Raw genomic sequence first — 18,430 nt, 5'->3', positions numbered from 1 at the left:
GGGTGCTCTCATGGCAAGCAGACCTATGAGAAGCACCCTTCTGCAGAAGTAAATTTGCCTTGCTGAGAGATCCTTTGTCTCAGTGCTGGTTCTTCTTTGTGGCACCGAGCATTTGTTTCCAGCGGTTCACAACAGCTTCATTTATAACACCTATAAACTGGAAATAACCCAAATATTCATCAACAGATAAACAGATTTAAAAAAATTAAGGTATATTCATACAGCTGAGTAACAAACTATTGACACACACAAAAGCATGGATAAATATCAAAATAATTATGGTGATGTAAATAATCCAGACAAAGTATATACAATCATATGATATGATTTCATTTATATAAAATTCTAGAAAAGGAACCGAAAATTTTAGTGACAGAAGCAGATTAGTAGTAGTCTGGGATACCAGACTGCAGCCTTTCCCCACCAGCACAGCCTCTCTCCACCCCCTTACCAGTGTGCATGGGTGCATAGAACCCTCACCACCCTGCCAACATGCACAAATGGGAGAACCCCGACCTACCCTGCCTGCATGCACATATACACGGACCCACCACTGGCCCACCCCAGTGCTTTTGCTGGCAGCCCCCATTGGAGGGTTGTTGCCAGCAGACTGCGAACACGTTGGCCTCTCCAGTGCAGCAGGGGTTTAACCTTAAGGGGACAGAGAACAAAGACACAGGCCAGGTCCCAACCCCCCAGGGATAGAGCACATGCCCCAGGAATACTAATTTGAGACTTGGCCCCCTGAAAGTATCCAGAAATGAAGCCAATTGCCTGAACCTAACTTATACCACAGTGAAACCCTTAAGGCATCAGAGAATGTAGAAGCAGAAAGCTCCATACAAAAGACAACAATTTCAAAGATTAAGGGAACATCAGCCCACACAAATGAGAAAGAACCAATGCAAGAACTCCGACAACTCAAAAAGACACACTGTCTTCTTACCACCAAACAACCACAGTAGCTCTCCAGCTATCATTCTTAACTAGACTGAAATGGCTATAATGACAGACATATAATGCTAAATCTGGATGGCAAGGAAGATCATCGACATACAGAAGGTCAAAACTCAAGCTAAGGAACACAGCAACATGGTCCAAGAGTTAAAAGATGACATAGCCATTTTAAGAGAAAAATAAACTGAACTTCTGGAAATGAAAAATTCACTACAGGAATTTCATAAAGCAATTGAAAGCATTACAACAGAATAGACTATGCTGAGGAAAGAATCTCAGAGCTTGAAGACCATTTCTTTGAAACAACACAGGCAGACTAGAAAAAAGAAAAAATAATTTTTTAAATGAACAAAATATCAGAGCCATATGTGATTATGTAGAGACCAAACCTGGGACTCGTTGGCATTCCTGAAAGAGATGAAGAGAAAGCAAGCAAATTGGAAAACATATTGGAGGATATTTCCACGAAAATTTTCCCAACCTCACTAGAGATGCTGACATGCAAATTCAAGATATTCAGGGAACCTCTGTGAGATACCTAGAAGATGACCATCCCCAAGACACACAGTCATCAGATTCTCCAAAGGCAATGTGAAAGAATAAATCTCAAAGGCAGCTTGGGAGAAGGGGCAGGTCACCTACAAAGGGAACCCCAACAGGCTAACGGCAGAATTTTCTGCAGAAACCTTACAAGTCAGAAGAGATTGGGGACCTATATTCAGCATCCTTAAAGAAAAGAAATTTCAACCAAAAACTTTATATACAGCCAAACTAAGCTTCACAAGTAGAGGAAAAATAAAATCTTTTTCAAACAAGCCAATGCTAAGGGAATTTGTTACCACCATACCTACCTTATAACAGGTCCTTAAGGGAGAGCAAAACATGGAAAGGGAAGACCATTACCTGCCACCACAAAATCATACATGCATAGCCCCCTGATACTATAAAGCAAATATCTAATCAAATCTATATAACAACCAGCTACCTGCCACCACAAAATCATACTTACATGCATAGCCCTGACATTATAAAGCAAATATATAATCAAATCTATATAACAACCAGCTACCTGCCACCACAAAATTGTACTTACATGCATAGCCCCCTGACACTATAAAGCAAATATATAATCAAATCTACGTAACAACCAGCTAACAACATGATGACAGGATCAAATCTTCACATAACAATATTAACATTGAATGTAAATGGGATAAATGCCCCACTTAAAGACACAGAGTGGCAACGTGTCTAAAGAAGCAAGATCCAACTACATGCTGTCTTCAAAAGACCATCTCACCTGCAATGACACCCATAAGCTCAAAGTAAAGGGAAGGAGAAAGATCCATCAAGCAAACAAAGTATAAAAAAGAGTAGAAGTTGCTTTCTTATTTAAGATAAAACAAACTTTAAAAGAAAAACAATAAAAAGGACAAAGAAGAGCATTACATAATGATAAAGGGCTCAATTCAACAAGAAGACTTAATGATCCTATATATATATGGGCCCAACAGTGTAACACCTGGATTCATAAAACAAGTTCCTAGAGACCTACGAAGAGATGTTGAGAACCACACAATAATAGTGTGGGAGACTATTTCAGTGGGAGACTTCAACACCCCACTGAAAGTGTTATGCAGATCATTGAGGCAGAAAACTAACAAAGGTATTTGGGACCGAAACGCGGCACTTGACCAAGTAGACCTAACAGACATCTACAAAATACTCCACCCAACAACACTACAATATAAATTCTTCACATCGGCACATAGCACATACTCAAAGAAAGACCACATGCTCAGTCATAAAGCACTTCTCAAAAAATTCTTAGAAACCTAAATCATACCAATGACACTCTCAGACCACGGAGCAATAAAAACAGAAATCAATGCCAAGAAATTTCAAAACCATACAATCACATAGAAATTAAACAACCTGCTCCTGAATGACTTTTTGGTAAATAATGAAATTAAGGCAGAAATAAAAAAATTCTTTGAAACTAATATAAACAAACATATAACAGAAACTCTGGGACACAGCTAAAGTAGTATTAGGAGGAAAGTTTATAGTGCTAAACGCATACATCAAAAAGTTAGAAAGATCTCAGGTTAACAACCTAACATCGCACCTAGAAGACCTAGAAAAACAAGAGCAAACCAACCCCAAAGCTAGAAGAAAATAAATAGCAAAATCCAAACTGAACTGAATGAAATTGAGACACAATAATCCAGAGGAAAGATCAATAAAACTGAAAGTTACTTTTTTAAGGAACAAATAAGATTGATAGACCACTAGCTAGATTAATTTAAAAAGAGATGATCCAAATAAACACACTAGGAAATGATCAAAGTGACTTTACCTCTGACCCCACAGAAATTTTTAAAAATCTTCAGAAACTATTACAAACACCTCTATACACACAAACTAGAAAATTTAGAAGAAACAGATAAATACCTAGAAACACACAACCTACCATGATTGAACCATGAAGAAATTGAAACCTTACACAGATAAGTTACAAGTATTATGCTCACTACCTGCGGGATGAAATCATTTATATACCAAACCCCAGTGATACACAATTTAACCCTGTAACAAACATGCACATGTACCCCCTGAACCTAAATTAAAATTTGAAAAAGAAAAACAAAATGGTAAGCTGAGGAGAGACAGGAAATGGGAGGGAAAGGCCAAGGAAAGGAATTACAAAGGGAAATAAGAAATTTCTTGAGGGTTACAGATACCTTTACATCTTCATTATGTCGATGGTTTAATGGGTGTTACCTTTCAAATTATCAAAACATCAAATTATACACTGAAAATATGTGCAAATTATTGTATATCAACTATATATCAATAAAACAATATATTTAAAAGAGAGCAAACTATTGATACACATAATAACATGGATGGATTTCAAATATATTAGCTATGGTATAGAAACCAGACTGGAAAGACTGCATAATGTATTAATCCATTTATACAAAGTTCTGATGGGCAAAACTGTAGGCACAGAAAACAGATCCACCAGTGCCCAGAGCTGGAGTGGGGTGAGACAAAATTTTTTAGATGACAGAACTGCTGTATATTTTACTGAGCTAGTGGTATGTGTATATATTTGCTAAACTCGTAACACTGCACACACTAAAAAATAATGAATTTCATGATATGTAAATTATATCCCAGTTTTTAAAAGCCCTATTCCAATCACAAAAGAAAAACAATGAAAAGGAAGAAAAGAAGATGAAGAAAAAGGAGGAAATAGAGAACATCCACCACCACGACCATGGAGGCTAGAATGGGGACACTGAAGTACAGGAAGTTCAGAAGGAGAAAAAAAGGCAGAATGGGGAAGTCAATTATTGCAGAGATAAGGGCTGAAAACTTTCGTAACTTATAGAAAAATAAAGTTTAGGTATAAAGATAAAAATGAATTGATTAGACTGATAGCAGACATCCCATAAACAGTACATGCTAAAATTTAAAGGCATATCCTTAAAAGGCTTACGAAAATAACTGTTCACCTAAAATTCCATACCCATATAACCTATAATTAAATATTGAACATAAAACAAAAAAATTCAGTAATAAACATCAGATTATTACACATAGAACCTCACTGTAATGTACTTCCTCCAGAATAAAATGGAACCTATAGCAAATATATGCAAACTGAATAAATAGAAGAAATGGATAAATTCCAAGAAAGATACAACATATCAAGACTGAATTGTAAACAGAACACCTCACCAAGCCTGGTGCCTCACACCTGTAATCCCAGCACTTTGCAAAGCCAAGATGGGCAGATCACTTGAGGCCAGGAGTTTGAGACCAGCCTGGCCAACATGGTGAAATCCCATCTGTATTAAAATTTTAAAAAAATAGCCAGGCATGGTGGGGCGTACCTGTTGTCCCAGCTACTCTGGAGGCTGAGGCCCGAGAATCACTTGAACCTGGGAGGGGGAGGTTGCAGTGAGTCTAAAACACACTACTGCACTCCAGCCTGGGCGACAGAGCAAGAGAAAAAGAAAGGATGGTAGGAAAGAAAGAGAGAAGGAGAGAGAGGGAGTGAAAGAGAGAGAGGGAGAAAGAGGGGAAGAGAGAAAGAAGGGAAGGGAGGGAGGGATGGAGGGAAGGAGGGAGGTAGGAAGGGAGGGGAACATCTGAACATATCAAATAAGAAGTAGAAGATTGCATGAATAATCAAAAATTCCCAACTACAAAAGGCCCTGAATAGCCAAACAATCCTGAGAAAAAAAGAGTAAAGCTGGAAGAATTGCACTACCAGACTCAAAATATACTACAAAGCTGAGAAACCAAAACAGCACGATACTGGCATGAAAACAGACACTTACACTAATGGAACAGAAGACAGTACCCAGAAATTAATCCACATATCTACAGCCAATTGAATTTTGACAAGGTGCCAAGAATATTCATTGGAGAAAGGACAGTCTCTTCATTAAATAGCCCTGGGGAAACTGGATATCCACATGCATAGGAATGAAACTGGACCCCTACCTCGCAATCTATACCAAAAACAACAACAACAACAACAACAACTCATAATGGATCAAAGGCCTACATATAAAATCCAAAATAATGAAACTCATAGAAGAAAACATAGGGGAAATGATCGGGACATTGGTCTGGGAAAAGATTTTATAAATAAGACTTCAAAAGCACAGGTGACAAAAACAAAAATAAACAAATGGGATTATATCAAATTAAAAAGTGCCTGCACAGCAAAAGAAACAATCAGCATAGTGAAAAGACAACCTACAGAATATGAGAATATATTTGAAAACTGCTGGATTAATACCAAGAATATACAATGATTTCAAATAGCTCAACAGGAAAAAGCAAACAATTAGATTTAAAAATGGGTAGATAAACTGAACAGACATTTCTCAAAAGAAGACACACAAATGGCCAACAAATATGAGAAAAAATGTTCAACATCACTAATAATCATAGAAATGCAAATCAAAACCATAATGAGGTAATCTCTCACCCCAGTTAGTATGGCTTTTATCAAAAAGACAAAAAAAAAATAACAAATGCTGGCAAGAATGCAGAGAAAAGGGACACTGCTGATGGGAATGTAAACTAGGATAGCCACTATGGAGAACAGCAGGGCAGCTCCTCAAAAAACAACAAATACAACTACCATATGAACCAGCAATCCCACCACTGGGTATTTATCCAAAGGAAAGGAAACCATTGTATCGAAGAGACATTTGCACCACCATGTCTACTGCAGCACTATTTATAATAGTCAAGATACGGAATCAACCTGTTTCCAACAACAGATGGATAAAGAAAATGTGGTGTAGATACACAATGAAATATCATTTAGCCATGAAAATAAAATCCTGTCATTCACCACAACACAGATGGAACTGAAGTATGTTGTTAAGTGAAATAAGCCAGGAACAGAAAGTTAAACACTGCATGTTCTCATTTATATGTGGAAGCTAAAAAAAAGTTAATCTCAGAAGTAAAATGTAGAATAGATACTAGAGGCTGTGAAGGTTAGGGGGAAGGGAGGAATAAGGAAAGATTTGTTAAAGTCTACAAAGTTACAGCGAGATATGAGAAAAAAGTTCTAATTCTTTATATCACTGTAGGATGACTATAGTTGACAATAATATATAGTTTCAAATAGCTAGAAGGAGGACACTGACTCCTCCCAATACAAAGAAATATTTGAGATGATATACCTGCTAATTACCTTGATCTGATCACTATACATTATATATACTGAAACATCCCTGTGTGCCCCATGGATATGTACAATTATTATTTGGAAAATTTAAAAATATATGAAAAATAAAACGTGCAATTAAAAAAAATCTCCCAACAAAGAAAAAAACAGAACCAGATGGTTTAACTGGTAAATTCTACCAAACTTTTATAATAGAATTAATACTGATCCTTCTCAGACTTCTCCAAAAAACTGAAGAGTAGGGAACAATTTCAAATACATTTTATAAGGCCAGCATTACTCTGATACCAAAGTTAGACAAGGACATTACAAGAAAAGAAAATAATAGGCCAATATCCTTGATTAACATAGATGTAAAAATCCTCAACAAAATACTAGTGAACTGACTTTAACAGAATATTATAAGGATCATATACCATGATCAAGTGGGATTTATATTTGTGATGCAAGGATGGCTGAAAATACACTCAATAGATACAGGAAACAAAATTCAACATATTTAATTAAAACTCGCAACAGTTTGTCATAGAAGAAATATACCTCAACATAACAAAAGCCATGTATTACAAGCCCACAGCTACATTAAACTTAACAATGAAAAGCTATCAATAAAAGTTTTGGTCTAAGATCAAGAATAAAACAAGAAGCCCCTCTCGCCATTTCTATTCAGCGTAGTACTAGAAGGCCTAGCCACAGGAATTAGGCAAGAAATAAGAAAAAAAGGACATCCAAATTGAATGGGAAGAAGTCGTCCCTGTTTTCAGATGACATGACCTTATATGTAAAAAACTTGACATTTGCTAAGGGAGTAGATCTTAAGTGTTGTCACTACATACACAAAAAGAGGTAATTATATGAGGTGATGGATGTGTTAATTACAGTAATTGTGATAATCATTTTACAGCATATACATATATCAGGCAAATCATCAATTTTTATTTGTCAATCATACCACAATAAATCTAAGGGAAAAAAAGATAATTGAACCTAGAATGAAAAAGTAGGATTCCAAAAGGAATTATGATTGTGGTGTTGGTAAACAAATCACATGATAAAATGTGGTAATACTATACACACACATAATGAATGCATACAAACACTAGCAAATCTGAATAAGATCTTTAGTTGTATTAAAAGTATTGTACCAATACCATTATACTGGCTGTGGAAATGCAGTGTGTAAGATGTCATCATTGGAAAAAGCTGGGCAAAGTGTACATGAGAGCCCTGTGCAATTTTCGCAACTTTTTGTCCTTAAATTATTTCGAAACAAAACAATTTTTAGAAAAGGAATGGTGAGGCCGGGGGCGGTGGCTCACGCTTGTAATCCCAGCACTTTGGGAGGCCGAGGCAGGCGGATCACGAGGTCAGGAGATCGAGACCACTGTGAAACCACGTCTCTACTAAAAATACAAAAAAATTAGCTAGGCGTGGTGGTGGGCGCCTGTAGTCCCAGCTACTCGGAGAGGCTGAGGCAGGAGAATGGCGTGAACCCGGGAGGCAGAGCTTGCAGTGAGCCGAGATTGCGCCACTGCACTCCAGCCTGGGCGACAGAGCCAGACTCCGACTCAAAAAAAAAAAAAAAAAAAGAAAAGAAAAGGAATGGTGAGTAAGACTGGGAAATATACTGGAAAATCCTAGTATTCACTGACTAAACATAAAGATAATAATAACAAAAATAACACTGACTTATTTGGGAGAAATTTGAAAGTCAAATGACAAACATTGAAAATGGAAGGAGTTAAATGACTGAAGTCCTTGGGTTATTTCCAAGAAGACTATATGTAATGATTAAATTTAGACATTATATCATATTAACTACAAATACTAAAATTTAAAGAAAATCACTAAAACAAAAACAGAATACAAAAATATCCAAAGAGTTAAAGAAAAAAAAGAGAACAGAAAAATGAAACCATTCGAGACCAGCCTGGCCGACAAGGAGAAACCCCGTCTCTACTAAAAATACAAAAAATTAGCCAGGCATGGTGGTGCACGCCTGTAATACCAGCTTCTGGAGATGCTGGGGCAGGAGAATCACTTGAACCTGGGGAGCTAAGATTGCAGTGAGCCGAGATCGCGCCTCTGCACTCCAGCCTGGGCAACAAGAGCGAAGCTTTGTCTCAAAAAAAGAGAAAGAAAAATGAAACCAAGAAAATAGATTATAGAAAAAGAAAAAAAATACCAAAAAACATGGTAAATAGGAAAAAAATAGGACGGCAAATTTCAGCCTAAACATATGTCATCATGGATTAGGCATATGAGCATAACAAACTCCATTAGTGCATTTCATATAAAGGCTGTTTATAAGACACCAGCTAAATGCAAACACAGATTGAGAAAAAAAACGAAAAAAGATGTACCAGGTAAACGTCATTTTTAAAGGGAAAGTTGATATAGCAATCTAAAACAGTGAAAATTGTATTTAAGATATGATTAGTAATGACGAAAGGAAAATACACTAAGAAAATTTTTTTTTTTTTTTTGAGACGGAGTCTCGCTCTGTCGCCCAGGCTGGAGTGCAGTGGCGCAATCTCGGCTCACTGCAAGCTCCGCCTCCCGGGTTCACGCCATTCTCCTGCCTCAGCCTCTCCGAGTAGCTGGGACTACAGGCGCCCGCCACCACGCCCAGCTAATTTTTTGTATTTTTAGTAGAGACGGGGTTTCACCATGGTCTTGATCTAAAATAAACATTATGCATTTAGTCACTGCCTCAGAATATCTAAAGCGAAAATTTCAACAATCAGAGGGAAAGCTACAACCCAGTGAAAATTTTACTTTTCCTCTCAACAGAAGACAAAGTATCAAATGGACAGGAAAAAAAAACCCAGTATGTATAAAAATGATTTGAAACAACACAATTTAAAAGTTTGTCCTAAAAACATTGGAGGACACCTATCAAGCTTACACATTTATAAAAATTTACTTCATTTTTTGTTCCAACATTTAAGAGAATCACATAGACAAGTTGCTCAAAATAAGCTAATAAAATTAGAAAATTATTTTTAAAACAATGAAAATAAATCATATAATTGAAAACTAAAGACTACAATTGATTCATCACTTAAACAGAAATCCTGCTAGATTTTTCAAATTATTTTTAACTGAATGTCGACTATCATTTAAAAACTGGAGAGTGTAAAGAAAATGATATATATAAGGAGAAGGTTTTTGCTATTAAAGTATTTCTTATTTTAGAAAATAAGAAAGGTTGAAAATTAATAAAGAAAGCCTTAAAATCAAGAAATCTAGAGTTACAACAGAGCAAAGGTAAAAAGACCAGAAAGGAGGAAAAAGAGCAAAACTTGATATAAAAAAAAATAGAAATAGAGACCTCAATGAAACCAAAAGTTATATATTTCAAATTACTAATAAAATAAAAACACCTCTGAGCGGACTGCTCATGAAAAAGAAAAAAAAAAGACAAAACAAACAAACCAAAATTGAAAAGGAAATGCATCTGCAGAGAAAGGATAGCTATTTAAAATTATACATAAAACAATACTAGGTAGGTTATGGGATATGGATAATGCCACATGTATTAAAAACATGTAGGATACACAAACACTCAGTGTAGACATCCTCTACAGGGAGGGAAGGGGATCATACCAGAAGGAATTGCAGCTGCAAATACAGTGGCTTATTTTATAAGAGAAACAAGAAAAATATTAACATCTGTTTATTTCCCACTGTGGGCAAGAGGATGTTTGTCATGTTGTTCTCTGTCTTAGTGTTTGAATTATTTCTTGAAAAATAAAAATGTAATAATCTAAATTATAAATTTCCCTTCTGAAAATTTAACCCAAAGGAATATTTTTAAAATTATTTCTTATATGAGCCAGCAATGTGAATTAAAATATTTAGTCTGTAGTAAGGCCCAGAAATCTGCATTTTTAATAAATACTTATGTTGTAGATGATACAGATCATCCCCTTTGATAAGAAAAGAACAGATATTACATATTTGACTTCTTCCTCTCTCAACTAACAGTTCAATGACTTTGGCAAACTATGTAAACTACACTTCCAAATCTTTGTGTCTTAAAAACAGGTATCCATGGCTACCACATAAAATTAAATGACATATTGATGTAATACTCAAAATCCCAGTGATATGTAAAGTATTGCTGCTGCTCGTGATATTGTCTTACATATAACTAGATTCTAATGGTACTAATGTTTAACTTCAGAACACAAATGCAATTTACTCGCTACTTGGGAATTCCTCTTCCTTGGTGAACCACTTTTTCAGCTGTTTCCTTGCCAAAACTATTGCGGTTGTTACAATGAGAATAGGAAGAGCAATGAGGAAACCTAGAAGCCAGGTGTTTTCAGTCTTCCCAGATGCTCTTTCCATGATTGAACCTAAAAACAGAAATACAAAAAAAAATCAAAATAAAAAATTAAACTATCTACTTTTACTTTCAAGTTGCAACACATTCATTAAAATGTTCTGAATTTGTATTGTTATTCAAGGAACATGGAAAAAATCATTATAGAATTGTAATCATAATCCTTGGGGCTATCTCTACAACCTTTCACTCTAAAAGCATGGAAACCAAGTTTTGGAAAGTTCAAAAGTATTCAAGTCTCACAGCAGCTACAGCAAAATCTCACTATAACCCTCTAAGTAGGGATAAAAAAATTCAGTGATACACAATGTGGGATTGTGTAATTGCATGGTTATCCAAAAATGCAATCTTACAAGGTGCATTATCAAAGGAATTCAGTGTATTTGTGTATATCCTATTTTTCTTTGGTAGATTGTTGGCTTTTGGCCTTGGGGATCATGTTTATAAATGGGGTCATTGCAATGCTACTAAAAGGGCACTGGCATAAAAATTAGAAGAATTGATTCCTAATCCTAATTCTGTCCCTTGCTATCACTGGATACATAGACCTAAACATAGTCTCTAAACTCCATGAGGAGAAGAACTTCATTTTGCTCACTGTACATCCCCAGTGTGTAGACTAGCACCTGGACCTGGTGTATATTAAGAGTTCAATAAACATTTGCTAACTCAATAAATGAATTAATGACAGAAATGGAAGCTGTGGGGCACAAATGGAATAATATGCCAGCATCACTTCTGTCATCTCCTAAGCAGAAATTGATGGATTTTTCTGATTTAAATGATAAACTTCTTCAGAGTAAAATCTTGTCTTCTATTTCATTTCTTCTATAACAGAAACACAGTAACAGTACTAGACACAGAGCAAATGTCGTTTGTTTAGAGCTGAGGTCACAGGATCGGTCATAAAGCTGAGGAAGAGAGGTTGAAAATATTCTAAAAGATAAAGTCAATGACATCAGTAAAGAGAAATTTTAAAAGGTATTCAGCTTGAATTATGATATTTTAATGTTAGAAAAAAGAGCAAGACAAGATCGGGCACATTCAGGCTGGTATGGCCATAGACAATAAGGCTATAGTCACCAAAACAGCATGGTACTGATAGAAAAATAGACACAGAGACCAGTGGAATGGAATAGGAAATCCAGAAATAAAGCCAAGTACGTACAGCCAACTGATCTTCAACAAAGCAAACAAAAACATAAAATGGGGAAAGGACACCCTATTCAACAAATGGCACTGGGATAACTGGCAAGCCATATGTAGAAGAATTAAACTGGATCCTCATGTCTCACCTTATACAAATATCAACTCAAGAGGGATCAAAGACTTAAATTTAAGACCTGAAACCATAAAATTTCTAGAATATAACATCAGAAAACTATTCTAGACATTGGCTTAGGCAAAGTGTTCATGAGCAAGAACCCAAAAGCAAATGCAACAAAAACAAAGATAAATAGAAGGGACTTAATTTAAAAGCTTCTGCGAAGCAAAAGATATAATCAGCAGAGTAAACAGACAACCCACAGAGTGGGAGAAAATCTTCACAAACTGTGCATCTTCCAAAGAACTAATATCCAGAATCTATAAGGAATTCAAATCAGCAAGAAAAAAAGGAATTCCATCAAAAAATGGGCTAAGGACATGAATAGGTAACTCTCAAAGAAGATATACAAATGGCCAACAAACATATGAAAAAATGCTCAACATCACTAATGATCAGGGAAATGCAAATCAAAACCACAATGCAATACCACCTTACTCCTGCAAGAATGGTCATAATTTAAAAATCAAAAAATAATAGATATTGGCATGGATGTGCTTAAAGGGGAGCGCTTTTACGCTGTTGGTGGGAATGTAAGCTAGCACAACCACTATGAAAAACAGTATGGCAATTTCTTGAAGAACCAAAAGTAGATCTACCATTTGATCCAGCAATCCCACTATTGGAAATCTAACCAGAGGAAGTCATTATATAAAAGTCATTACATAAAAAGACACTCACACAAATGTTTATAGCAGCACAATTTGCAATTGCAAAAATATGGTACCAGCCCAAATGCCCATCAATCAGTGAGTGGATAAAGAAAGTGTGATATATATATATATATATATATATATATATATATATATATATATGCATGCCATAGAATACTACTCAGCCATTAAAAGGAACAAAATAATAGCATTTGCAGCAACCTGGATGGAGTTTGAGACCATTATTCTGAGTGAAGTAACTCTTCACTTGGAGAATGGAAAACCAAATATCATATGTTCTCACTCATAAGTGGGAGCTAAGCTATGAGGACACAAAGGCATAAGAATGATACAATGGACTTTGGGGTATTGAGGGGAAGGATGGAGTAGGTGAGGTATAAAAGACTACACATTATGGGTACAGTATACACTGCTCAGGTGATGGCTGCACCAAAATCTCAGAAATCACCACTAAAGAACTTATCCATGTTACCAAAATCCACCTGTTCCTCAAAAACCTATTGAAATAAAAAAAATTAATTGATTAGTTAATCATAAAGAAAAGAGAGCAAGATTAAGATGGCATGTTTGGTTTCCATTCCTTGAGAGAATTCTGATTACCTTTTCATTACAAATATCAGTTGTCTTGTAAGTGGCAAAATCGAACTTTGTTTTAGTGAAGATAAGCAATTTGAGAATTTTATTAAATGGATATTTAAAGAGACAGATACTTCCCCATATCTTCCTCCGGGAATATGGAAAATCCTTTGGAACGTGTTTGGCAGTTTGGAGGCTTATAGCCTGGCGAACAATGGCACTTGTTTCTGGAATCACACACCTAGGATCATTTTGAAAAATTAGATTGTTTTAAAATATTTTCTCAGAGAAGGTGATCATCAAGCTTACTTTTGTACCATAATCTAGTGTAATTTTATTTATTTAGAGTGACAGTCTCACATATCAAATGTTTGGTTTCTTAGACTAAAACACAGACACACACACACACAAAGCAAAAAAAAAAAAGAACTATAAAGTGAGGCTCTCAATATTTGCATCAAGAAAATTTGACACCTTGAAATGTTTACCTACAAATTTACCATGCAATTTCAAAAATGCATACTTAAATTCTAATGAAAATGTGACCCCTCCAGTGACATGCTGGAGCCAGCATATATGAGTCTTATCTTTGAGCTATTTTCATCCATCGCTTTATATGTCTCTATTTTATGACAGTAACATACTGTTCTGGTTACTGTACATTTGTACTATATTTTGAAAAGCTTTGTTCTTCTTTTTAAAAATTGCTTCTAATTATCTGGATTTTTTTCATCTTATATAATTTTTTTATTTTCTATTTCTTTGAAAAATAACATGGAGATTCTGATAAGGATTGCATTGAATCTGTAGATAATTTTGACTATTAGGGATAGTTTAACAATATTAATTTCTTCAATCCATGGAATATCTTTCAATTTTTTGTGTCTCCTTTAATTTTTTTCATGTTTTATAGTTTTCAGTGTACAAGTCTTTCACTTCCTTGGTTTGTTTTAAACCTAAGTATTTTATTCTTTTTGATGCTGTTGTAAATGGGATTGTTTAACTAATCTCCTTTCCTGACCATCTGTTTTTGATGTATAAAAATGTAACTGATTTTTGAGTGTTGTTTTTGTGTCCTGCAACTTTACTGAATTCATTATTTCTTCTACTAGTTTTATGGAACCTTTATGGTTTCCTATGTGTACAATCATGGTATTTGCAAACAGAAGCTACTTTATTTCTGCTTTCTCATTTGGATGCCCTTTATTTCTTTTCCTTGCCTCATTGCTTCATCTAGGAATTCCAGTACTAAGTTGAGTAGAAGTGCAGAGACTGAGTATCCTTGCATTGTTATAGATCTTAAAGTAAAGGCCTTCATTATTTCACCATTGAGTATAATTTTAGCTATGGACTTTTTACATATAGGCTTTCTGCTATTCCTAATGTATTGAGTTTTTATAATGAAAGGGTGCTGGATTTTGTCAAATGCTTTTTCTGCATCTTAATGTCGTAAAGTAAATTTATCTTTCATCTTCTTAATGTGGCATACCACATTAATTGATCTGTGTATTTTGAACCATGCTTGCATCCCAGGAATAAATCCCATTTGGTCATAGTGTATGATTCTTTTAGTGTGCGGCAAATATAGTTTGTTAATGTCTTGCTGTAAATTTTTGCATGCATGTTTGTAAATATATTAGCCTGCAATTTTATTTTCTTGTTTAATTCTTCTGTAAATGTTTAACAGAATTCATTTGTGAAGCCCCCTAGTCCTGAGATTTTCTTCGCTAGAAAGTTTTGTTTACTGATTCAATCTCTTTATTTGCTGTTGTTCTGTTCAGGATATTTATTCTTGATTCAGTCTTGGCAAGTTGTATCATCCTAGGAATTTATCAATTTCTTCTAGGTTATCCAGTGTGTGGGTGTATAAATATACACCACAGTATCTTCTTAAAAAATTTCTGTGACATCAGTTGTAATATCTGCTCCTTCATTTCTGATTTTGAGTCTTATTCCTTTTTTTCCTTGCTATTTTACCTAAGAGTTTGTCCATTTTTTTATCTTTTCGAAAACTCAACTCTTAATTTCCTTGATTTTGTCTATTATTTTTCTATTCTCTATCTTATTTGTGCTCTAATCTTCATAACTTCCTACTGCAAACTTGGGGTTTGTTTGTTCAATTTTTTTCTAGTTTCTTGAGGTGTAAAGTTAGAACGTTTTTTTGAAATCTTTATTCTTTTTAATGTAAGAATTTATCACTATAAATTTCCCTTTAGTACTGTTTTTGCCACATCCAATTATTTTTTTCATTTTTTGTTTTTCTTGAGATATTTTCTAATTTACCTTTTGATTTGCTGTTTAGCCCAATGGTTGTTCAATTGTGTGTTATTTAATTTTCATGTATTTTTTAAGTTTTTCCGCTTTCTTTTAATATTAACTTCTAGCTTCAATCTAATGTGATCAGAAAATATACTTGGAGTGATGCCAGTCTTCTTAAATTTGTTGAGACTTGTCTTGTGACTTAATATGTGGTCAGCAATTCTGAGCAAAAAGAACAAAGCCAAATGCATAACATTATCTGACTTCAAGTTATACTAGAGCTATAGTAACCAAATCACCATGGTACTGGCATAAAATCAAACACATAGACCAATGGAACAGAATAAAGAATCCGGCTACGAATACATGCATTTACACCAATTCATTTTCAACAAAGGCACCAAGAATGTACAACAGAGAAAGAACACTCTCTTCAATAGATGGTGCTGGAGAAATTCGATAACCATATGCAGAAGGATAAAACTTGATCATTATCTTTCACTGTGTACAAAAATAAAATCAAAATGTATTCCAGACTTAAATTTAAGAACCAAAACTATAAAACTACCAGGAGAAAATGTAGAAAAATAGTTCTAAGACATTGATTATGTAATTATTTTTTGGATATAACCTCAAAAGCACAGGAAACATAAGCAAAAATAAACAAATGGGATTACACCGAGCTGAAAAGCTTCTACACAGCAAAAGAAGCAATCAACAAAGTGAAGAGACAACCCACAGAATAAGAGAAAATATTTCCAAACTATCCATCTGACAAGGGACTGACAATCAGAATATATAAGGAGCTCAAATAACTCAATAGGAAAAATCACCACAAATTATATGATTACACAAACGGGCAAAAGATCTGAATAGACATTTCTCAAAATAAAACATACAAATGGCCAACAGGTATATGAAAAAATGTTCAACATCACTCATTATGAGAGAGATGGAAATCAAAATTATGAGATATAATCTCAATCCAGTTAAAATGGCTTATAAAAGCCATTTTTTTTTTTTTTGGATAACAAAAAGACGGAAGAGCCAATGCTGGTGAGGCTGTGGAGAAAAGGAAAGCCTCACACACTATAGGTGGGAATGTAAATTAGTACAGCCACTATAAAAAATTGTGTGGCGATTCCTCAAAAAAACTAAAAATAGAACTACTATATGACCCAGCAATTCTACTACTGAGTAAATAACCAAAAGAATGGAAATCAATACTTCACAATGCTATCTGCACTCCCATGTTTATTGTAGTACTATTCACAATAGCCAAAATATAGAATCAACATAAGTGTCCATGAATAAATAAAGAAAATGTGGGATACACACGCAATGTAAAACATAGGCTATAAAAATAATGAAATCCCATCACTCGTAGCAACATGGATGGAACTGGAAGTCATTATGTTAAATGAAATAGGCTAAGTACAGAAAGATAAATATCACATGTTCTCACTCTTATGTGGAAGCTAAAAAAGTGGATTCATGAAGATACAGAGTAGGTGGGTGGTTACCAGAGGCCAGAATGTGTAATAGGAGGAAAGGATGAAGAGAGGTTAATTAATAGGTACAAATAACCAGTTTGAAAGAATAAGTAAGACCAAGTGTTTGACAGATCAGTAGGATGACCAGAGTTTAAAATAACCTATTGTATATTTAAAAAATAGCTAGAAAAATAAATTCAAATGTTTTAGCATAAAGACAAATATATAAAGTGATGGATGTCTTAATTATACTGATTTGGCTTTTATGAATTATATGAATGTATTATCATTTATACCCCCACAACAGGTACAACTATTGCCAATAAAAAATAAAATTAAAATAAATAAATAAAACAATTATACTTCATATGCTGAAAGCTCTAATGGATAAAGGAAACTGCATGTAAGAACAGATGGGCAGTGTAGGCAGAGAGATAAAAATTCTAAGAAAGAATCAAAAAGAAGTACTAGAGATCAAAAACACTGCAACAGAAATGAAGAATGCTTTTGATGGTCCCGTAAATAGAATAATTATGGCTGAGATGAGAAAAGATCTCTGAGCTTGAGGATACCTCAATAGAAACTTCTAAAACTAAAAAGTCAAAAAAAAAAAAAAGATTGAAAAAACAGAACAGAATATCCAAGAACTGTGGGACAACTAAAAAAATGTATAACATACATGTAACGAGGATACCAAGAGAACAAAAAAGAACGGAATAGAAGAAATATTTGAATCAATAATAGCTGATAATTTTCCAAAATTAATGTCTTGCAACAAATCACAGATCAAGCAACCCCTGCCACAAAAAAATCAGGACAAATGCCAAAAATTTATACCTAGACATAATAACTTTCAAACTACAGAAAATCAAAGATAAAGAACAAATTTGGAAAGAAGCCAGAGGGAGAAAATACCATATCTATAGAGGCACAAAGATAAAAATTATACTGGACTTCTCTTCAGCAACCATGCAAGCAAAAAGAGTGAGGAGTGAAATATTTAATCCTTTGAAATTATCTTGCAAAAGTGGAAATGAAATAAAGAGTCTCAGACAAGCAAAAATTGAG

General features: G+C 34.6%; 1 protein-coding gene across 4 annotated transcripts in view; it reads right to left on the bottom strand.

The window, feature by feature from the left end:
* ADAM32 (ADAM metallopeptidase domain 32) overlaps window positions 1–18,430 on the bottom strand; it is a 175,835-nt gene that overhangs the window by 17,238 nt on the left and 140,167 nt on the right. For 2 of the 4 annotated variants that reach the window (XM_055296031.2, XM_055296032.2), the window contains one exon: window positions 13,220–13,851. In XM_055296031.2, the coding sequence (XP_055152006.2) occupies window positions 13,729–13,851 (123 nt within the window). In that variant the 3' untranslated portion in view covers window positions 13,220–13,728. Of the gene's footprint in view, window positions 1–10,892; window positions 11,051–13,219; window positions 13,852–18,430 lie in introns of those variants that run through there. The other 2 variants (XM_063610967.1, XR_008660572.2) reach the window with 2 other exon arrangements.

Source organism: Symphalangus syndactylus, chromosome 10 (assembly GCF_028878055.3).
Source record: "Symphalangus syndactylus isolate Jambi chromosome 10, NHGRI_mSymSyn1-v2.1_pri, whole genome shotgun sequence".
In the NCBI taxonomy this organism is placed as follows: Eukaryota; Metazoa; Chordata; class Mammalia; order Primates; family Hylobatidae; genus Symphalangus; species Symphalangus syndactylus.
Note: the sequence above shows the minus strand (reverse complement) of the source record. Positions and strands in the feature narration are given on the sequence as shown.